The sequence below is a fragment of the Mesoplodon densirostris genome, chromosome 4 (genome assembly GCF_025265405.1).
Source record: "Mesoplodon densirostris isolate mMesDen1 chromosome 4, mMesDen1 primary haplotype, whole genome shotgun sequence".
Classification (NCBI taxonomy): Eukaryota; Metazoa; Chordata; class Mammalia; order Artiodactyla; family Ziphiidae; genus Mesoplodon; species Mesoplodon densirostris.
Window position 1 is genome coordinate 167064286 of NC_082664.1, and position 23851 is coordinate 167088136.

The 23851-nt window shown below is 44.3% G+C and overlaps 1 protein-coding gene across 14 annotated transcripts in view; it reads left to right on the forward strand.

Moving 5' to 3' along the window:
• PARD3 (par-3 family cell polarity regulator) overlaps window positions 1–23851 on the forward strand; it is a 634482-nt gene that overhangs the window by 422182 nt on the left and 188449 nt on the right. For all 14 annotated transcript variants that reach the window (XM_060097665.1, XM_060097670.1, XM_060097666.1 and 11 more), the window contains one exon: window positions 1114–1345. In XM_060097665.1, coding sequence (XP_059953648.1) covers window positions 1114–1345 — 232 coding nt within the window. The remainder of the gene's footprint in view (window positions 1–1113; window positions 1346–23851) is intronic.

Genomic DNA, 23851 nt, shown 5'->3' on the forward strand with positions numbered 1-23851 from the left:
AGAAGCGGAAAAACACTGATTCATACTTTATTTGTTGATGCAGGGGGAAAATTACCTCAGATTTCAAGGGGTAATCTGGAACCCCAATAATTCTTATTATCAATATATTTGTAAGAACAGCTTAGGCAGCTAATCTGGAAAAAGGTTTATGAGAATGGCTGTTGATGTGTGCATCTATGGCTTCTTAATATAGAAATTCCTGAAGTTCTTTTGTAGGTAGAAACCTACTCTAGTTACTTGTCATTCTTTCAAATGCAAAAAGTTGGCGGTATGCACTTGGACCATATGCTTACTAAGTGTTGCTTCAAAGGATGGAACATCGTTATCACTAAGCAGAGCTTTTATCTGCAAAGTTCAAAGGAGTGTGAGGCTGTGGATTTATGCCTTCCGTGTCTCCATCCGCCTCTGTTCACCTGCCATCGTGTCGACCGACATGCAAAATTATTTTGGATTAGAACATATAGGAGCGTTGGCTTATGATGTTGGCCTTTTAATGACAATATAAGGAAAAATTAGACAGGCTGTGAAGATCCAGTCTTCTCTATGCAGAAATCACAAAGGGTCATACGTATTTGGGAGGCTGAGGAAAGGAGTCCTGTGCTGACATTGGGGTGCTTACTAGGGAGTGGTGCAATTGAACAAATTCATCAGGGGCTGGGGTGGAGCTACATCATCCTTACCCAAGAGGAAAGGAAGCTCTTGGCGAGGGGCTGCTTGTCTTCATTTCACCAATGTGGTACACAGGACCCTTGGGCTTGGCTGTGCGATGAGGGCTTGCTTATCCCCCCAGCAGTACAGGCTCTATATCAACGCGAGAGAATCCATCCGGCCCAGGAGCCAGATTACTGTTACTGTTACTATTACTGTTACCGTTACTCTCTTACTGATGGCCCATCATCCTCACGCAGGAGTACACATGTGCATAGTAATAATCCACATCACGCATTCAGTCTAATTCACGCGTTCATTCTAATTCTACTCAGAAGTAAACAGCTTTGCAGGCCTAGTTGGAAATGTGGGAAAGAAAACCCTCACACGACTTCAGCCTCCTTATTTTTGTCCCTTTGGTTTCCTGTGTTCCTTATCTTTTTTGTGTGTTTGTTTCCTTCCAAGTGGAAGAAGACACGGAAGAAAGTTCAAGATCAGGGAGAGAGTCTGTCTCCACAGCCAGCGACCAGCCTTCGCACTCTCTGGAGAGACAGATGAATGGAAACCAAGAGAGAGGCGAGAAGACTGATCGTAGGAAGGAGAAAATGGGGAAAGAGAAGAAGAAGGACAGAGACAAGGAGAAGGAGAAGATGAAAGCCAAGAAGGGGAAGCTGAGGGGCCTGGGAGACATGTTCAGGTAGGTGCTGCCAGCCAGGGCCAGCTGGCCCCCGTGTGAGTGCCAGGCCAGTGCAAGCACCGCTTTGATGACCTTGTCTTTGAGGTCAGTGGAGATTCTTCTCTAGTTCCCAGGCTTCGCTGCTGTGTTTTTACTTTCTTAAGGATTGCACTTGAACTATTTCAGACCCTTTTAAAGAGCCTGAAAGATGCTATCTTGCCAACCATGTAAATAACTGTGGAGAGGAATGAGGGCCAGAGACAAAGGGCCCTCACAGCCGTGTTTGTTCTTTTGTGCGTGTGAACAATTGTTCATTGTTGAAGTTGAACATCAAGCCCAAGTTCGTGATAGCATATAAAGGTTCATTAATAACAAGTCTAATAAAAAAAATGTTACAAATAGAGCTTCAATTAAGCTGTGTTGATTAATGTAATACTTATTACTTCAGTCGGTAAAGATTTCATTAAATGCAGTCTCTGGCTGTTTCCTGACAGTTGTTTTTGTGCCCCTAAATTATACTCTAGGATTACTTAGCATATCATTTTTTTACAAATCATGGCTGCACAATAAAAGTGACAAGTCGTTCAGAAGTTGCTCTGAAACTCTCCCATAAACGTTCATTGGAGGTGATTTATAATATTCAGGTATTTAATGTTAAATATAAAGATTGCTTGATTGTTCCATAAATTAAACCCCTAAACATATCAAGATGATGGTTTAAAATTGAAAACAGATGGCATAGCCCCTTGACTCTTCAAAAAGTAGTTATCCTGCGTTATGAATCCCTTCCTTTTAGCTTTTTGTTAATTGCAAAATGTGAACAAGAGTTTTTATTTTCATAGAATTTTCCTGATTTATGGTCCTGAGGTTGACCTCAATAACTCAGGGAGTTATAGATAAGTCAAGGCCATGAAGCGAGGACTCGGGCCCAGCCTGCAGGCTACACACATACCAGATGTGTCCTGTGGATGTCTGGCTAAGTCAAGTGCATGGAATAAGTAGGCTACAGACACAGATCACACAGGGCCCGGCCCACTGGCAGTATCAGCTTTAATTTAAATACGGTCACATTTCCATCTTCAGAACACTGGGATTTGCATCCTTTCACGCCAGAGTTTTTCTTGTTCATATACTGCTCCTCCTGAATGCATTTGCCGTCAGATCATCATCATTCATCATTATATTCCATGTCCAGGAACACTTACGGATGGAATTGAGCTAACTGCCACTTCAGTTTCTGTGTTAGGCAGAGAGCTTCTCACTCTATATATGCAAACTGACAGCTCGTAATCAGGCACCTACATATTGCACAGAAATAAAGCTGTTGTCTATCCATTAACATTGAGGGAATTTGCACCCCTGTTTTCTTTAAATCAGAGAATATGAAGTAAGAGGAAACCTCCCCTAGGATATACACATCCCGCTTGGAGCCCAGTCTCACTTCCAGGTGCAGCGCCCCCCCCCCCATGAAGTCTTCCTGAAGGCTAATGGCTTGTAGGTTTCCTTCATCGGCCAACATTTATCTGATGGGTTCAGCGCTCTGTTCTTATTGAATAAAAAAGTAAGCAAACTTCTAGATTGTTTATCATGATTTTAGAAATTATACATTATTTTAATTATACATTATTTTTTCTGTAGCTTGGGACTCCAGAGTAAGAGAGGCTTTATGGTAGAGTTTTCTTTTTGGGGCCAGAGGAGTGGTGAGTGTGGGGACCATGGGGAAATATATATTGTTTCAAAGGGACCCTGAATGCAATCCAACCCAGCCCCGTTTTTACTAAAAGTTCTGTAAAACACTGTATGATGTTTTCTCTAGATCAAATTCTACAGATTATACCTCTAATACATAGTGAAAGCCAGCTTTGTGATAAAGAAGTTGACCCATTTGTAACTTCAAAGGCCTGAGTATTCTGAAAAATCAACTTCTGTGTTTAAGTGCAGGGGCTGAAGGTATTTTCTAAAACCTGAGCTCACAGTCTCCCAGTGTTTAAGAATGGCTACTGAGAAAATGGTGGGTGTCCACACTTTTCTCGGACCAATTTGCCGGAGTCAGCCCATGTTGGCTTGTGAGGGTCAATTGTTCAATTTTTAGAAATTTTGCCAATTGAGTGTTAAACCCAGCCATTAATAAAATTAGATAAGTTCTATAAAAATCAAAGGTAATTAATAACTCAAAACTCATCACTTCCTAATTATTTTATTACATTTCACTATGATCTCTGCTTTTGAGGTTATTTACACCCACTGTATTGGCATGGTGCTGATACCACACGCCGGTAGCTTAAAATCAGCCGTGTTGGGGGTACTTATACCCCAGGAAGTGTATGAATTCCACAAAACAGGGCTTCTTCTTCCAGGAGAGCCATATACCACCACATGGAGAATGCAAAGATATCCTAACAGGTTGCAGTGTCTTGTCTAGTTGCCTTGAATGTGGCCATCTTCTCTCTGGTTTCCCTTTGGGAAATGGTTGAAGCTTGCGAGTATTCCTCCTTGAAAAGAAGTTGAGAATCCTTTATTAGACTAACAGAAGCTTTTTGTTTGGTTGTCTATTGCCTCTAACTCCTTCACAGCATTATGAAATGTCCTTAGTATTTGAGAAGACTCTTAAAGCATTGTTAGACTTTTCAAAACCTTTTTTACCACCTTCCATACCTACTGGATCTAATTATTTGAGACTAATAGACTTGCAGGTTGATTCTTTTATGTTTCCTTTTTTTTTTTTTTAATTAACAGAGGGGAATATAGTAAGATTTAAAAATTAGTCTCTTCCTCCCTCTTTGTTCTTTTGAGGAGAATAGGATGTGATTCCCTTAGCAGTGTTGCTTTAAAATACCTTAATCAAAATGTGTATGTGCATATAATTTCTTAGAGCACTTTGTAAGAAGATTCAAGTATAGCTGCCCAACGTAGGCCTGAAGTACAAAGCAGGGGTCTGTGTGTGTGTGTATGTGTGTGTTGGGGGGTGTTGTTATGATTTGTTTCTGCTTTTTGGTTCAGTTATAACAGAAAGAAGAAGGTAAGGGAAAGGGGAATTAGATGTTGGGAGTGTAGCTTTTGAGGCATATGAGCTTTTCCCCTTTAGTCTTTTGAGGGAATAATAATATGGTTTCCTTCAAAAAACAGGCTTGCAGGTTCTGCTCCCCACCGTCTCTCTCCCCTTGACCCCAAAACACACACACTCTATTCTCACCCCTGTGAGTTGTCTGTGATTTTGTTTACCTTTGATGAGGGCCACATAGATGTACCATATCTCAAAAACTGTACCAGAGGAAACCACGGCACCTTGAGTCGGTATTTTTATTTGTTGGTCTATACAGACGACATGGTTTTCTACTTCGTGCATTGAATGGTCGTCACAAAAACAATTTAATTATTGATAAACAGCTCTAGGAAAGAATGTTGGGAGTCACGTGAATCACTCCTCTATTTATAAATTATGGAGTATATGAAGTGCAAAAGCTGCCTTAATGCAAGTTTTAAATCACAAATTTAAATCTACAGGGAATCAAATGGCAAATGTAAAGGGTCCCGTGTTTGTATGAATTTCTCCTTGTATGTACTACATCTTCTTTTGCCCCTAAGGCGCTCCCATTGCCTTAATTAAAATGGCTTTGGATCTGAGAAGGCTGAGTTTCTCTACTAAAAAGGTAAACTTGACTTTGTTGATGTGATCGTTCTGTGTGAAAAGTGCAGGGCAGCGTGAGGGTCTGAAACGTGGAGCCTTTGTGTATGTCTGATTCTCGGATGCATGACTATTCAAATTTAATACTATAAAATATTTCTGAGTATTCTGCAATTGTATGAAATTGTCACCAAAGAGGGAACTGAGTCCGTGCTGTAGAAGGAGAGAGATCTGTTGTTTAATGTTTGAAATGCATCCATTTTTAAAGGAAGGCAATAGCATTGCTAAGCAGCGTGTTTTTGTGTGTTTCCATCTCCAAAATGAAATAATAAGATAATAAACTCCCTTATTTAGGACAATATTCTCAGACAGTAAGCATTTAAAATTATGTATTCCCCTTTTTTTCAGCCCTTGGATAAGTGTAATTCGATGCGACTTTGCCTGAAAAATTAGAACCGTTTTCTTTTGAATGTCATGGAATTGCCTGCCCTCTGAAACGGAAGGTTCCTGGACGTGACCCCACTCACGCCTCAGGTGCTTTGTGTGGTGCTGTGACACATGATGGCCGAGGGCCTGTCGCCCCCTGGACCACTAAAGCAAAAGCCATGTTGCACTGTTACCGTTCAAACTGAATCCTCCAGTTACATTGAAAATGATTCCCTGGGTCCCTACAGCATGGTTTTATTCAGTTCTGTACGAGGAAAAGGATAATTTAGTGTGAAAGCTTGTTTGGTTGAAATCAGATATACGACTGTCTTTCCCTTTTTAGAATATAATCGTCTTCAGAATGCAGTGAACACGATGAGATTTTAAAACTCGATGTCATAGTTTGGCTCACACCTTGTAGGCTTTTGAGAGAATAACAAGCACGCGTCTCGGTTGCCTCCCTTACCTGTGCTCACTAACCGTGTGTCTGTACCGTGTTTCTCGTTTAGCCTGGCCAAACTGAAGCCCGAGAAGAGATGAGCAACAAACGAGAGTCCAAATGTCTTGAGAAGCACATATTGCACAGTTCTGTTTTTTGTTTTTGTTTTTGTTTTTTTAAAACAAACAATAAATTTACTTTCAATGAATTCTTAGTGGCTGTTGACAGATTTTGTTTACGACATCAGCAGTTTTGATGGTTTCGTAACACCCACAATAATCGCTTTGGGACTTTCTGTTCTTGATGTCAAGCTTGGGGGTTTACTGCTTGACAAGGCAGAGAAGTGTTTTTTCCTCTCTTTTCTTGGCCCATTTTCATAGTGGAAAACCAGAGTTCTCACTGCTGGTGTATTCAGAACTCACCCGCCCACACCCATCGGGCGTGAGGATGGGTGCTTTGAGAGTGCGCAATGTACCGGGTTGGTTTTGTTGTGCGACATGGCAGCTGGGGACACAGGCAGGTAGGGGAACAGTCTGCGGGCGATGAGGTGTGTGGGTTGGGATAGTCACCCATCGATGGACCAATGGGCCAGTGTGAAGAGGACTTTTTGGCAAAGGTTCTTCCCTTGATGGGTTACACAGTTCAGACAAAAAAATGGAGGTGGGGGGGCTGAGAAAATAGATATCTTTGCTCAGGGATGGCTGAACCAGCAAGTTCTTCCAGGGTGAAAAAGTAGAGAGACGTTGGCAAATAATGATCCTGAGGTTGCTGGGACCCCAGGGAGTGAGAGTGCACACTCTTTTATAAAAACGTTCCTGGAAAGAGCTGCCAGGTGTTGTCATCACAGGTGTGAAAGCTCGTGCAGGTGGATCTCAGACTGTCCTTCCTTTAGAGCAAAGCCTTCATCCACAACCCCCTCATGCTTCATGGCCCCCTGGGATTTCAGAGAAACTGTAGAGTTAGCTCTATTTCCTGAGAATGGTAGAATTGCATCCCGCTCAAAGAGAAATGTGATGATGAAGAGGAAAACCATGTCATAAGTGGTATTACAGTACTGGGATGGGAGCCTGTGAGAAGGATTCACCTCCGCTCTGACCTGGTAGCAGTTGGCAGCCCGACCCTCGCACCCTCCCCGGCTGAGCGAACCCTCCGGTGCTGCCGGAAGGAAGCACACAGAACAGTGTCAATTTGCTCACGTCAGAAATAGCAGGACGTGTGGATTTTTGCCTCGGGCCCAACTGCCCTGTGGATTAATGTGACCGATTTCTCGTTGGCAGAATTGAATGACATCCAGTGCAGCCTGCTGGTGATTCAGGGGATGCAGTTAAAATAAATGTGGAGAAAAATTAGGCCTACTTAATGAAACACAAGAGCAGTACTTTGTCATGGGAAAGAAGGAGCTGGAAGAGAATGGTTTTGCATATTTTTATTTGTTTTCTTGTTGGTCACCTGGACAGAGAATGGGTCCTTTATATAAGTACACCTACTGGGAGGTTTCCTTGGAATAAGTTCTGAATTTGTAAATCCGATACTTAGTATATGCTTCTTTTAATTTGAAAGGAAACAGGTTCCCGTTTTTAACAGAGGAAAGTAAGTGCCAGACTGACTTCTTAGCAAAGATGAGTCCTAGGGCAGCTGATAGCATCCTTGGCAAGGATTCTTCTAGCTGAAGCAAAGAGCCTCTGACATCTCCAGCGTGGAAACTGACTGCAGAGGGAGCTGAGGGGCGCCGAGCGTGACGGCCGGGCCTTGCTAAGACCTTTTCTGACGTTCTTTAACGCTGCTTTTCCAGAGACCCGCAGCCTGAATACAGAATGCAAGGGTCAAGGATGACACCTACTTTATAGTCTCGGTAAAGCAAACCTTTTCGTAAAAGAAATTTTTGACAGTTCTGAGATGCTAAGTCAATTTCAATACCAGACTGTGTAGAAAATGGCATCTTTTTTCTGCAGTTGATGTGAAAATTGAAGGCTAGTGACTATTCACTCCTTACTAACACGGTGTAAATAAATACCACACACTGTTGAAAACTGCACTAGAAGACAAGGTTGGCTAATGACATTTACCACAGCATAGATTGGAAATATTCTTTCTGAATGTTTTTTGTTACCCTTAGAGACTCTCTATCTTTTACATTAAATATCGTGGATCAAGTACATGTTATTCCTCAATGGATTTTTGTCAAGCCACAAAGTATTATATAAAAGTAACTGTTTGATCCTTTCCAACAGTCTTTTAAAGAATTCACTGGGGGAGTGACCTCTTACCTAAGTGCGTGTTGGATGGTTGTCTTCTGACCTATGTTTAATAATGGCCAATTGAGAAACAAGAGATGGGTTAGATTTCCTATCATAGTGAAATAACCTATGGTCTCCTGTTAACCTTTCTGCTTACTTTTTTTTTTCTTTTGAGGACGGATGAGTCACCCATGCCTTAAGCTCAGGCCAGTCCCCCAAAGCTGTCTGATCCTTTCTTACCTAGGCTGGGACGTTGCTGCAGCAATTCTTTCTTCTCTCTCCTGCACCCTGATGCTGGCCCTTCCCTCCTGGATCATCATCTCTGTCCTACCCTCCACCTTAGAGAAAAGTCTGTCTTACCCTCCCTCCCCTTCCAAGTACTCCCTCATTGTCCCATTTCCTCCTTTCTCCTTTAGCAAGCCCTGGGATCAATTTCTATCTGCTGCCTGTTCTCTCTTAAACTCCCTTCAATGACGCCTTCGTCCCCCTTGGCTCCCTAAAGCCTGTTTTCATCCGGCCACCAGTGGCCTCTCCTGCTGCGTCTTCCTGCTGTATTCGCACCCTCTCCTGGGTCCGCGGGACCCTTCATTCCTGCTCCTCTCTGAGATCACCCTTCCGGGGTCGCCTTTCTCCCCGCCCACCCCGTCACTGTCTCCTTTGCCACTTCTGCACCTGCCCCGTCCTCCAGATATTGGAGTGCTCCAAGCTCGGGCCTCAGTCTCTGTCTGTTTTCCTCTATTCTGCAACACAGAACGTGTGCATTCTTAGGAAACAGAGCGTCGGGGCTCTAAAGACAGTCTGCTGGCACATGACTACCAAATTCACATCCCCCGCTTGGGCAGCTTCTTTGAACTCTAGATCCGCAGAGGCTACCTCTTCCCAGGCGCCTGAAACCTAGCGCGTGGGGAGCACACGGCTCAGGCGTTTCTCCGGATTGTTCCTCTCTGTCTTCCTTTCTCACGTAATGGCAGCTCTGTTCTTTCAGTTGGTTAGATCCAAAAGCTGGCAGTAGTCCTTGATTCCTATTTTTCCTTATACCCTGCATTTAATCTGTTATGTACAAAAGCAAAGGGCCATTTGATCTGTTTTTGACACATCTCTGTAACCCTCATGCTTTTCAGCATCCCCCTCCCCTCCTGGATTTGGGCAGTGGTCTCCCAGCTACACTCCCTTGCTTCTCTTCTGTATATTCTGAACTCCGAAGCTAGACTCACGGCACGTCCCTCCTCTCAACCCCCAGCTGGCTTCCAGGTCTCTCAGAGTGAAAGAGGAAATCCTGAGTCTCCCATTGGATGCTACAGGATCCACCCCTCCCCCCAGTCCCTCGGACCTCATTTCTTCTACTCTTTCCTCTGCTGACTTCACCCCAACCACCCCGGCCTCTCTTCCCTGAACTGCCAGGCCCTCTCCAGCCTTGGACCTCACCCATCCCTCTACCAAAATAATCTTTTCTCAGACGGTCACGGACGGGTTCACTCTTGGACATTTAACATCTTCACTCAAGTGTCAGCTTTCACGGGGCTCGTCCAGCACCGCAAACTGTTCTCTCTCCCACGGCACACTTCCTGCCCCACTTCTTGGCATCCTTTTTCTCCTTTGCACTTACCACCCCCTAACATATGATCCATCCCACTTACCTGGTTTAATAAAATGTCGACAGTGTCAGGGACTGTTACCCCCTTTTCCCTGCTGCATCCTGTGCAGACTGCCTGGTGCATCATCAGTGCCCAGGGAATGTACCAGATGCCTGCTAGCCCGGATCCCCCAGCTCCACAGTGCAGAGTTGCCGGCAGTGCCTGCAACAAGGCCTGCTCAGAGCAGCGTCAGCGATGACCCAAGGAAGCCCGTGTGAACGCATTCCAGGCCTCACGGCCTTAGGGTTAGAACGCTGAGGTGGAAGTCTGTGCCCTTAGCCCTGAGAGCGCATGGCAGGCCCTGGGAGCCTGGCAGAAATGCAGCATCGCAGGCCCCACCCCAGATCTACTGACATCAGAATCTATGCTTATCAGCCCTGGGGAGCCCCGTGCATGTTACTGGTGGAGAGGCTGTCCCTCCTCCAGCTCCCAGAGTTTGCCCTCGGCATCACCCTCCCTGCCCGCGGTGGAAACAGGCTTGGGAACCGTCCTGCCGGGCTGCCTTTCCTTGCCTCGGTCCCATCGCCACCTCCCGACCAGAGTTTCTTCAGCTTCCGTCAGACCATGGCCCTGAGCCCTTGTCTCAGGATTGGCTTCTGATGAAACCCAGACTAAGATAATGTGTTTGTTGTGTGAACAGATAAAGAAAATCCATAAAATTGCTAGAGTAGGTGGTGACGGTGCACGTGAGGAATTTCTACCTGGAGTGGTTTTGCATGTTATGAGCAGTGACCGAACCAGGGCAGGGCTGCTTGTTCCCGCCTTTGGGAGATGAAGTCACCTCCCGAGTTGGCCTGTGACCGAGGGGATGGTGCCCAGGGAGCAAGTCTTTTCATGCTCCGAGAGCACATCATGTTCTTTGGTTTGTTGTGGAAGTGACTGTCTTCTCCGCTCTTAGTAGTCATAAATGATTTAAGGATTTTCTGTTCCATCAGACTTGCAAAAAAGATGATACAGTTTCCAAGTTAAGTCCTCCTGTTGGGCAGGCCTCAACCTTCAGTCTGGGGGTGGTATGGTTGAGGGGTTATAGGTTCAAACACAGAGTAAGTGTTAACATTGCCCTGTGGATGTCTTCCTAAGTCTCAAATGTCAGGCTCTGGGCGATGGTGTAAGATCCTGTCCCTAAAAGAAGTCAGAACCTTGGTTTTACTCTTCACAAGTCTCTGAACAGCTGCCTCAGAGAGAATTACCTGGTGGCTGACCTCCCCCTTCTGGGGGCCACTCCCACCAGGTTTAGTTTAGAGACGGCCCCACCCCTAGGTGGCGCTCTGGAGCTTTCCCCTTTTCCCTCCCAGCCCCACGGGGCCTGGAATGGTCCTGACCAGTGTGAGGTGTGGCTTGACCAAGATGGGGACATCTCACCTCCTCTGTTTCTCCTTCCACACTGTCTGTAATGTTTATAACTTATCTTTCACCTGTATTGAAAACAGCATCTCTGTTTCTCACGATCTTTTGGCTTATGTTACAATTCCAGTCCTTAAACAAAGAAACTAAAGGAACAACTTTACATTCTCTGTCCACACAAAGGAACAGAGACTTTGAACTGAACGGACACAAACTAACTGGAAAATATCCCCACTTTCTGTCCTAAGCTCTCTCCGTCTCAGCTCTTCCAGTTAATTTAGAGGGCTGTCCATCCAAGACCACTTCTTGGCCCTCCTTTCTGATTTTGGGGGTGATGGGCTGGTCGGTACAAATTTAAAGAGAAGAGCATCCTTTGGGTGGCGTGCAGTCACTGAGCGCTGGGGCCCGTGGGCAGGCTGCCCAGAGCCCTATTCTCAATACTCCTTTAAATCCTCAGAATCACCTTGTCAGGTAGGTGCTCTTTTTAGCCCCATTTTATGGATGAAGAAACTAAACCCACAGGTTGGGAGAGGTGAACTAGTCACAGAGGCCACCCAGTGGGTGAGGGCGGGGCCACTGGGTTCGAAGGCCTGTCCCCCTTTAGGGGCAGGTTTCCACCCCTCTGCTGGACCACCCGGCCTCCTCAACCTTTTCCTGTGGGTTCTGCTGCCCCAACCCCATGTGGGAGCTGCAACGGCTGTGAAGGTCATCGTGTGAAGTGGCCACTGCTGCTGCGTGCTCTGAAAATGTAGACCCCTGCTGCTAGCAGGGAAGCGTGGAACTTAGTACCTTTGGAACCTGGCTTTTGTTCCTATTTGACTTCTGAAGCTTCTTCTGTCTGTGGTCCTCTCTCTCTCCAAAATAAGTCTTAAGGACTCAGGAATTTTACTGTTAACTAAGAATTACCGGCTGCCACATCCCCTTGCCCACAGCTGACCCTCAAACTGGAACGCTAGCGACGATGATTCTGAAAAGGCTTTCCTCCTGCTCTGCTCTCAGGATGGCCCCCTAGTCCTGTGAAGGCTGTGACATCCTTCCTGTTTCCACACCTCATTTCCCTTGCCTTTCTACACACCTTCGCGATGGATCCATCACTGCACTCTCGTTTATTTTTTTCTATTAAAATAATCGTGGGGCTGTTCTTCCTTTCCTGGGAGCAGGCTCTCAGCGTCCACTTCCTCTTCTGATCCTCCGGTGTTTCATATGCCTCCTCTGTCTCACCCGTGCCCCGTCCCTGCTGCCCACATCAGCACCTGCCTGGCCCTTGGATGTGCTCAGCCCTGGGCCTCCCCTGGGAGGCTCTCCCGGCTCCGTGCCTCCTGCCTCGGTTCCTCCGCTCATTGTGTCCATCTGGGATCGTCATCCCTGGCGTTGCCAGATTCCCACTGCTGCTTGCAGGGAAATAATTTATCTAATTCCTGCTTCTATAATTGATTTTAGCTGTCAGGAGAGCATCTCAAGTGTACTTTTGAATTCCTAGAATTTCAGGTTTCTTTTCCTTCTTTTTAAATTTTATCTCCTTTTAAAATACAATGCCAAAAACATTTTTAATTGAGAAAAATGAAAGCATCTATTTTATCTCAGTATAGGTTGATTCTGGAACAGTTTCAGACAGGTACACTAAGAAGAGGGCGGTTTTCCTTTGGTGTGTCTCTAGAGCCTAGCTGCAGCCGCTGGACAATGGCAAAGCACTGATAACCAGTTGTGTAGAACTCTCTACTGTGCACCCAAGTTGTCCTAAGCACACCCGGGAAAGGCGATTCCCCTGAAATAAACTTGGTGTGATGTGTCTCCACATTCAGGTAAGTATAAACGAGCAGTAAACCTCCTGATGGGCCATCATATTGGATAAGTAATTCTATTAAAGATGAACTTTCACGGCTTCTTTGCAAACTGGCGGGTGAGAGTGGAGATCTGGGGCCAAAGAAGTCTTGTGAAGGACAGCGCGTTCCCTAGATGGTGCTTCGGGCAGGAAAGGCACTTACCTGCTGGGGGGTGCGACGTGGACCTCTGGTCCTGATTACTTCTCTTTTGTTGTTTATTGAAGGACAGTTGATTTACGGTGCTGTGCCAGTCTCTGCTGTACAGCAAAATGACTCGGTTTACACAGATAGACATTCTCTTTTTTCTATTCTTTCCCGCTGATTACTTCTTAAGGGAACTGCCTCTTCCTCCCACCATATCCAGCACCCTCTCTGTCACCCCGTCAGCTGTGCTGTCGGGTGACTCGGAAGCACGTGCAGTAGGTTTGTGCAGCCACGCATCTCACACAAGAGTCACCTGGGCAGGGAAATGAATTCTGAGTGTTTCACTCCTCACCTGGAAAGAATTGTTTCCAACCATGAGGGGGTGGATTCTTTTCAAGTCTGTTTATGGAGCGTGTATGATTCTCCGGTAATTGTGAGGTAGAAGCTTTAATCCACACATTCCATGAATACTTACTGGAGGCCTGCTCCAGGCAGGCTAGGCTCCATGCCAGGTGCGTGGGATTGTGTGATGGGTGTAACGGGAGCCCGAGGGGGCCCTGGGCCTCAGGAGGGCGCCTGTAGGGGTTGAGGGGGGCTCAGAGAGCTGGTGGGTCCAGCCCGGGAGGCAGTCAGCCTCCTTCCAGAAGATGACCTCAAAACCGAGGTCCTACAGATGTTGTGACTTCTGTATCTGAAGGCGCTGTTGGAGGAGAGTTTTCATCAGTGGGATTCAGACTCCTTTGATGTGGTCCTCAGCAAGAGACACGCGCCAACAACTCCAGTAAACATTTTGCCGTCTGATCCCTGCCGTTCCTCCTCGTGATGGGCTCTAACGCTGAGAGGCATCGGAGTGTAGAGGCTGAGGGCCTGGACTCTGAAGTCAGATGGCTCGGGGCCAACTCCCAGCGGTACCCTCAGCAGCCTTGGGTTTAGGGCAACTTCGTGAACACCTTTATGCTTTACTTTTCTCAGTTGTAAAGTGCAGATCATAATGGTAGCTGCTTCACAGGGTGGCTTGGAAGCTCAAGTGAGCTGATATGTGCAAAGCACTTTAGAACCCCTCCTGACACAAAGAATGCGCTATGTAAATGCTAGCTGTTGTAGACATTATTATTGTTCCGTAATTCCATTTTCAAAAAAAATGTTGGGTCCTACCAAATCAGTTTTACATCTTTAATGGGTTGCAACACCCAATTTGAAATATGCTGTTTAGGTGGTAGAAATCCTCTAGGTTTGCAGAGGTGTGGGGGGGAGGAGCCTGGAGGCATTTGAGAAGCAGCGTGGCTCATCGTGAAGCACTCATGACTCAGTTAGGACCGTATCCTGAGGACACTGGGAAGCCTTTTGAGAGAATGGCTTGATAAAATTTACATATTTTTAGAAAATTATAATTTTTAATTTTAAAAATGAAAAGGGCTGAAGCAGAGAGAACACAGGAACTCTGTTAGGTCTCTGTTGTAGAAGTCACGGCCAGAAATGGTGGTGGCCGAGGGGACAGAGATACAATATACATTTCTCAGGAGGAATGTAGGCGACTTGATTGTTTGGTTAGATATAAAAAACAAGAGAGAGAAAAAAAAAAAAAAAAAAACAAGAGAGAAAGAACAGTAAGAAATAATTCCATGTTCTGGCCTGATCAGCTGGGTGGATTGTCACGTGCAGACAGGAAAACCCCGGAGGAGGATCGTATTTGTATACTTGGAGGAGAGTGACATGTGGAACCTGGTGTTTACTTACCTGCAGGTAAAAGTGGAGGCGACAGAGGCAGAGGAGGGGGAGGCCTGGCGAAGTGGAGATTTGGGAGCTGAAGACAGAGAAGGTGACTCTGAGCCCGGGGCAGTATCAGTGGAGGGGCTGCCCGGGAATTGTGTGCAGGGGCAGGGACCAGAGCTCTGAGGACCCTTCAGACGCCCGGGTGCTCAGCGTGGGGATCAGTTGGCAGGAGGAGATGCTCGTGATCCAGGAGAGGCCGCTGCAGAGAGAGGAGGAAAACCAGAAAAGTGTGGTTGTCAAAGCCAGAGCAGGAGTATGTTTCTTTTTTTTAAATTATTTTATTTTATTATTAAAGTATAGCTACTGTATAGTATTATATGTTACAGGATGTCAATGTAGTGATTCACAGTTTTTAAAGGTTCTACTCCATTTACAGTTATTATTCAATATAAACTATAGGCTATATTCCCCGTGTCGTACAGTATATCCTTGTGTCCTATCTTACACCCAGTAGTTTATACCTCTTACTCCTCTATCCCTAATTGCCTCTCCCCGCTTCCTCTCCCTACTGGTAACCAATAGTTTGTTCTCTATGTCTGTGAGTCTGCTTCTTTAAAGAATGAAATTTTGCCATTCGCAGCAACGGGGATGGACTTGGAGGGCGTTATTTTGCTAAGTGAAATGAGTCAGACTGAGAAAGACAAATACTGTGTGATATCACTTATATGTGGAATCTAAAAACACAACAGACTACGAGTGCATTTCTTACTCGTTAGAAGGATGTACTCCCACCAAGGAGTCACAAGTGCTCATGGCCTCGGCTGCATGGGAGCTGCTGACGTCAGGAGGTGTCCCTGGACCCGTGTTGAATGGTGACTGTTGTTTCGTGCTGTACTTTAGTGTCTCTTTGTGATGCCAGTACTGACAATCTCCTGACGCTAATTCTTGTTCCAAGTTAAGGATATTATATATCAACTCCTATTTCAAGAAGCAGAGCTCTTTTTTTTCCCCCCAACACTCTCTACACAAGCACAGAAACCTGTGCCAGATTTCCCTGTTTTTGAGCAATAGAAATGATGTTTTAAGTGGCATGTTAATCCCAACTGCAGATTTTCACAAAGGTTTGTAGAAATTAGGATTCGAGGAATTAATTTTTTTTAAGTAAGTTACTACCAAAATATAACTTGGAAGAAAGATGAATAAAATGATGAAATGGTTTTGTTGACTGTGGGGTCGCTCTTTCCTTCGAGGTGGGAGAATTTATCATCTCCCATCTCTGTCCTGTTCCCTCCCGTTGGCAGTTGTGGGGTTGCTGTGCACGTGACCCGAGTGGGTGGACCCTGATGACTCAGATGCTACGTGACAATAGGGCCCTCCTCCACTTTTCTCTCAAAACAAGAAAAATCCTGAGGCCAGATAAATTACTTGCTTCATCAAAGAACCAGCTTTAAAATTACCTTGTGTGAAAGATTTTTTTTTTAATATTGTGACATTTAACCATTATGATACATACTCAGGAGTCCTCATTTTCAGACTGTGCTTTCCCAGGACCTATTTTCCCAAGATTCATGAGTGCTTCCATTCCCGTGGCTTCAAAAAAAAAAAAAAAAGAATTTTTTTTTAATAAACTGTGATTTGCAGATATCTTTGTTTTTCAAGGCAACACTGCTCATGTTTTATGTTCCATCCAAGGGGATATGAAGTTTTGGCTATGTTCAAGCTCTTAATGGGTTTATATACTGTTGAACTGGTATATTGAGCATGCCCGTGATTTTAGTTTATTGCCCTTTCCTGAAGGGTTCCTGGCTGTGCTCTGCTTATATGCATCATTTTTAAAAACCTTTTTATTTTTTTTATATGCATTTTTGCTATCATGAATCATTCTGTGTATTCTGTACTTTATAGCCATTGCTGCATTCAAAAACATTGCAACTAGATTTCTTTCTGGAAATATATTTCCCAGGAAAGTGTAGAATTATATGTATTCCCTGCTGTGACACAATTTTGACTTCTTTTATATTTTCAGTAATAAGGTATTGTAAACTAAGTAATTTTTAAAAAGCAGAAAATGTAACTAGTTAGCTATTGTTTGGTCATGTTAGAAACCATTACAAAGCTTTAGAAGGTTATTACTAAGATTTTAGATCTGTCTTCTCAACTTCAGTGAACAAATAGAAAAAAAATTATACATTTTTCCTATGGAACTCTTTTCTTGAAAGGTCCCATATTTAAATATAGTTTTATCCATATGGGTCTTATTATCTTTACTGTCAAAGTTTTACGCTTTTTCTCTTAGAGTAGACCCCCGTCTAGTCTGGCAAAACTCCTTTGAACATTATTTTTCTTGTGAGATGGGAGTTATATAATTCACTAAAGCAGGGTTTTCATACTGTTTCCAGATACTCTGGTCAGCAATAGAACAGGATATTTTCTTCTAGAGGTGTCTTCCACTGTCCTGAATACATGCAGCTGAGCTGCAGCTGTCTAATTAGAGAGAAACACCATTAACAGCCAAATAATAAGAAGTGTGTGAAGGTGTCTCTGCTCCCCCACTGGAGAAATGCCCACATAGCATCAAAAACAATGAGGGGAAATGAAATCACTTCTGACTCAGGGAGTGCGGTTTGCTTCTTGTTTTCTACCGAGAAGTCTTTGTCAGCTCGAATGGCGGTATTGTCCTGAATGGAGGAGGCTCCTGTTGGTGGGTTTTTTGGTTCTCATTTAGTTCTGCTCTTTCCCTCTTGGAAGGCTGTTGGCCCCATCCTGCTGTCCCTTGGCCACCATGGACTGACTGTGAGGGTGACATCTTGAGGAGAAAGTTAGTTGCTGGGAACTGTAGGACTGAACCAGTTGAGGTATTGATGTGAAGGTGGGATCCTTTCCAAAGACGTTGCAAAGAATATAGTCTCCTTTCCTTTATTTGGGAATCTGAATACCTGAAAGGAAACACTCCTTGCCTTCTTATCTCCGTGCTTTTATCTGTGAGAAATTGTTTTGGTTGTAGCACAATAACTGTGGTTAAAGGAAGACACGGCTTATTCTTCTCTAATTGAAAGGAGGTCTGAAGATTGACCATCCAAGTCTTGTATGGTGGCACCATAGCATTAGCAATGTCACTACCTCTTTTTACTCGGCCATCCTTAATACGTATTTCTTTATTTTTTTAATTGTGGTAAAGTATGTATAACGTTTACCATCTTATCCGTTAAAAAAAAACTTTTTACATTGAGGTATAGTTAATTGACAATGGTGTGTTAGTTTCACGTGTACAGCAAAGTGATTCTGATATATATGTATATATTCTTTTCCAGGTTTTTTCCGTTATAGGTTATTATAATATACTGAGCATAGTTCCCTGTGCTATACAGTAGGTCCTTGTTGTTTACCTATTTTATATATAGGAGTGGGTATATGTTAATCCCAACTTCCTAATATGTCTTCCCCTTCCTCAACCCCTTTGGTAACCACAACTTTGTTTTCTGTGTCTGTGAGTCTATTCCTGTTCTGTAAATGAGTTCATTTGTATCATTTTTTTAGATTCCACATAAAAATGATCTCATATGATATTTGTCTTTGTCTGACTTACTTCCCTTAGTATGATGATCTGTAGGTCCATCCATGCTGCTGCAAATGGCAGTATTTTCATTCTTTTTTATGGCTGAGTAGCATTCCATTGTGTGTGTGTGTATACATACACAAATATGTGTGTGTGTGTGTGTGTATATATATATATATATATATATATACACACACACATATATATATATATATATTATATACCACATCTTTATCCATTCTTCTGTCCTTGGACATTTAGGTTGCTTCCATGTCTATCTAAACCATTTTCACATTGCTGTGTAACCATCACCACAATCCTTCCCCAGCACTCCTTTCATCTTGTAAGATGGAAACTCTGTCCCCTTTAAACAGTAACTTCCCGTTCTCCATCCCTCACCCCTAGCAACCACCATTCTAACTTTCTGTCTTTCTGAGTTTGACTACTCAAGGTATTTCATATAAGTGGAATCACGCAGTAGTTATCTTTTTTCGACTGGCTTATTTCATTTAGCATAATGTCCTCAAGTTTTAAACATGTGGTAACGTGTCAATATCTCCTTCCTTTTTAAGGCTGAGTCATATTCCATTGTATGTATCCACCACATGTTCTTCATCCATTCATCCATCCACAGACACTTAGTTTGCATCTGCCTTTTGGCTGTTGTGAAGGATGCTGCTATGAACACGAGTGTCTTAACGTGTATTTGTGTCCTCACTGTCACTTCCTGGTGACACCTCTGAGCATCTTGTCAGAATCCGAAGCAGGAAGAAGCAGGAAGGGCAAGAGGCAGCTGCTAGTGGTGGGAGCCCCCTTTGTAAGGGTCTTCCCGGAAGTGCCGCCGTCCACCTCGATGAGCCAGAAACGGAGACTCACGATGATAATGAAAGTGCTGGTATGTGCCAACACCGGGAGTGTATCGTCCATTTAATTCTCAAAATAAATCCATGAGGGTGGTCGCATTTCATCCAAGAGGTTTAGTGAGTTGTCCAGGGGTAGTGAGTCACATAGCTAGTAAGAGGCAAAGCTGGGATTTTAACCCAGGAATCTGGCTCCGATGTTATGCTCTTAACTACCATCTTCTGTTCCTGTTTTCAGAGGAGCTGGGGAAAATAGTTTTATCTCAACTAGGCGTATTTCCTCTCCTGACCAAATCGGGGCTCCACTTCGATGGAGGGGGAGGAGAATGGATATGGGTAGGCAACTAGCAGAGTCTGCCCTGGAGCGCCTGCCCCTGGGAGCTGCCTCTCCATCTCACGGTTTCTGAAGCCTGGTGGCCTCTGGCCTCTGGAATTGCAGCTGCTCCGTAGCACTGCGGTGCTGGCCACCGTCACGCTGCCGTGCCAGCCAAGCCCCACCACCGGCCAGATCATTTTGGCTTAACCCAAAAGACGGGGAGTAGACCACAAATCCTGGAATACCTGATTATGTCTACCACTTTAAGTGGTCATGATCTCCCCAACGTAGGGAGCCTAGAGGAGCTAGCTGGAAACACAGGAGGAGGGGCTGAATATATAGATATTTTTGTTAGAAAATTGTTTCTGTTATTTACTGAGTAATGATTTCTGCCAGCAGTGCATTACCTGTTTAAAAACATTGTATTTAATCTTTGCTACTACTACTTTTTATAGTTAGTATTTTTATTATTATTTAATAGTGCCAATTGCCACACATCAGATAACCCATGTCTTATTATTTTTTTACAAATTTATTTATTTGGCTGCGCTGGGTCTTCATTGCCACGCGCAGGCTTTCTCTAGTTGTGGTGAGTGGGGGGCTACTCTTTGTTGCAGAGCACGGGCTCTAGATGTGCGGGCTTCAGTAGTTGTGGCACGCGGGCTTCAGTAGTTGTGACTTGTGGGCTCTAGAGCGCAGGCTCAGTAGTTGTGGCGCACGGGCTTAGTTGCTCTGAGGCATGTGGGATCTTCCGGGACCAGGACTCGAACCTGTGTCCCCTGCACTGGCAGGCAGATTCGTAACCACTGCGCCACCAGGGAAGTCCAACCCATGTCTTTCTGATTTTGGAGTAGAAGTTCTCAGTCAGTGTTCTAATGTTGATTGTATAAATTTGGTGCCTTTTTAACCCTCTGATTTGTATGGATATATTCCCCCAATATTCCAGCTAGATCTTGTCTTCTGGGACTTAGATGGTCATCAGCATTCAACCTTAACCCTCTCTGTAGAAAGAGCTTTCCTTCTTTAGTGTGGAGGAAGTAGTCCTGAAATAATGATTGGTTAAGACCAATCACCTTCTCCTATCCTTTGAATCCTCTTCTTTGTAAATAATAAGGCTATCACATTGAACTTTGTTGTTTGTCTTAAACCCTAGCCCAGTAGTTCTCAACCCCCAGGAATTTGCCCCACAGGGGACTTTGGCTGGTGACTTATATGGTTGTCACAAGTGGGGAGGGTGTGTGCTGGCAGGTGGTGGCTGGAGGCCAGAGATGCTACTCAACAGCCTACGATGCACAAGGACCCCCTCACCCCACACACATAGGATTATCTGGCCTGAAATCTTGACAATGCCAAGGTCAAGGAACCCTGCCCAAGCTCAACGGCTGTCCAAGATGCAACTGAGTTGTTGACCTTCAGATAAGTTTCCCTGGATGCTTTGCTGTTTTGTGTCCGATTGTCTCTGGTCCATCTATCAGCCATCATTCTGTGTGGAGGACCCCTGCTTAAGAGTTATAATTACATCAACCACTTTCGAGTATTTTACAGTCTAGTTGATGTTACGCCATTTAAGAAGTTTACGTGGTGACCTTTCTTACAGTTTATTTTGAACGTGATTTCAGTGCAATAAAGATTTTGCTTTACTTTTTTTTTTTTTTTTTTTTTGCGGTATGCGGGCCTCCCACTGCTAGCGGCCTCTCCCGCCGCGGAGCACAGGCTTCGGACGCGCAGGCTCAGCGGCCATGGCTCACGGGCCCAGCCGCTCCGCGGCACGTGGGCTCCTCCCAGACCGGGACACGAACCCGTGTCCCCTGCATCGGCAGGCGGACTCTCAACCACTGCGCCACCAGGGAAGCCGTTAACATATAAATGAACATGAAGAACCTAAGAGGCATTCAAAGGGGTTGAGGTCAGTCTAAGAGGGAGAAGGGTATTCTGTAGTGGAAAGAACTTGGGGTTTAGAGTTTGAAGCCTTCTTTTCCCAGCCCAGCTCCACCATCTCTGGCATTTAGCCCATCAGCCTCAGTTTCCTGATCTCCACTTGCTTCACATTTCGTTTTAAGAACGAAGTGAAAGACTGTGTATTGAAAGCTTTTTGAAATCTTAAGGTGCTGCGTATCTGTCAGCTCCTGTTGTTTAAGTTCTTTTCTCATGGGCTTTTCTCCCCTTAGATTAATTATTCCTGTGTTAGTTCCTAGATAAATATTCTGAGTGCCTTTGCTAACAAAAAGATGTATAGTTTATTTCTATCCAGAAATATGTGTGTATACATATATGTGGGGGGGGGCGGTGTGTGTGTGTTGCCCTCAGTGAAATGAGGTTTACTAATATACCATGATTATACTAGTTTAGACCAGACAGGTCGAACTTCAGCCCAGGAAAAGCAACATAATGATATCCTGTAACAGCTGCTGTAACTGGGGAGATGTGGGGATTTAAACCGACTGTGAGTAGTGTTGGCTCCGGTTCCAGGAGGGTTTGTTGAACAAACATGCGTGTTCTGACAGAGCCCCACTTACGCCTTGTGTTTGCCAGAGAGTCATGGAGCCTCAGACCACACAACAGGCAGTGCAGACGTGACAGTTCTTAGGAGGTGGAAGTGAGTTGGGATGAGAGGAATTCCAGGCCAGTGCACAAATCTACAAGTTCTGTAGTGGAACGCTTGTTGAGCTCTTTAGCCAAATAAGGGGAAATGTGGTGGTTGGCCATTTGTCAGATTTCATGTCCCCTTCCCAGGAGGGGCGTGCTGATTGGAGGGGAGACCCTAAACCTGTCTCTTCCTCCTGAGCCCCTGTCATTCGATCCCTGAACCTATCCCAAGATTGTGGATCGCAGTTACCAGCTGGGTTCTTACCTACGGGCGAGTCATAAACAATACTCTGCGCTGTGCGTCCTGGTGGAGTGAAGCCCCAGCACAGAAGAATAAAGAAAACAGCCGTTGCCAGTTTTTGGTGTCACACGGTCACCTTCTGTATGTGTTAGACTTGCCAGGACCCAGGTGCACTGTAAGAACACCGATTTTAACCAAGTCTGTGACCTTAGTTGCTTTGTTCTTTAAGAGGGTGATGTGAGTCAGGTAGATGGTGGGTGTGGGCGCTGAGGCCTGAGGAGCCAAAGCCCCTGAGCGGCATTGCTCTGTTTTTCCTGGTCTAAGAATTAGGTGTGGCCTCCAGCTCTTGGTAATTTGCCTGCACAGCCCTGTAGGGCCTTAAAAGAACGGGTCAGCTCCTTAATTTTAAATCTGAATATGCAAATCAACTGAAAGACAAAAAAAAGGAAAAGCTCTGACTCCTAATTTACTCTGCAGAGTATTCTCAGGAATGTGAATCATCAGAAATTGTTTCCTATCATCGACAGAAAAAAGTGCTGACTGACACCTTAACTTTACAGATAATGAGATCTTTGGGGAAGTTTTAATCTTTCATAGTTTCCCGGAGTTGTTTCCTTCCTCCCCTCCCCCAAACGCCAGTGACCACATTATCTATCTGTCTTTACCACTTTCATTTGCTCTGTAACCATCAGGATAAGAATATATTGGAGGGTGTGTTAGCTGTACCTGTAGTTAGGTATCTCGTATCAATAGTCAAAACATAGACTTTGAAGCACAATACATATTTAACTGAGGGTGAGTATTTCTGAGTCAAAAAAAAGATACCCTTAAGCTGTGCGTGTGTTTGCATGACTTTCTCAGCATTTATAACCTGGATGCCAGTTTGAGCATCAGATAGGCAGATGGTAACAGAAATTATTAGAATTATCTTTGTTACTAAATACTCCTGACTTTGTCCTAATAGAAAAAAAAAAGGTATGTTGTAAAGTATCATTCTATCTTTTACTTTTTCTTCTTTCAAGTGCCCTTTTACATAGATGTGTTTTTTGACTTAGGTCTCATTAACATTTCTTATAAGAACTGCCTTTGGGGCAGTACCACTTATTAAATTGTTCTGATGCTTTAGGAAAAGGAAAACCATGGTAACCAGATATAGGGTGTGATTATTTGCCTCTAACGTGGCAAAGTGTTGGGTTTAACAAAAGAAGCTTAATATAAATGTTCCAATTGACCCTTCTCATCACTCAGGCTGCTTAGAGCTCAATCAATCTCTCATTATTATCAGAGTTATTCTGGCAAAGGCAGCAGTGATAGTATTTTTCATAATCACTCCTTGAGCCAAATGTAATTTGCAATTTGTAGTATTGTATTATGAAACAATAATGCATTAAAATGAACAGTGCAAGAATTAGGAGTATAGTGGTAAAGAAAGGATCCAGAGAAGTAGTTGTGAGACAGACTCTCTCAAAATCATTTAAAGTGGACATGGCTGATTTCAATGCCAAATTAAGCAGTTAGAAAAATCAGACTTGTGTCTTGTTTTTACTATATTTAATTGTGTGTCTGTGTGTATATATATATAT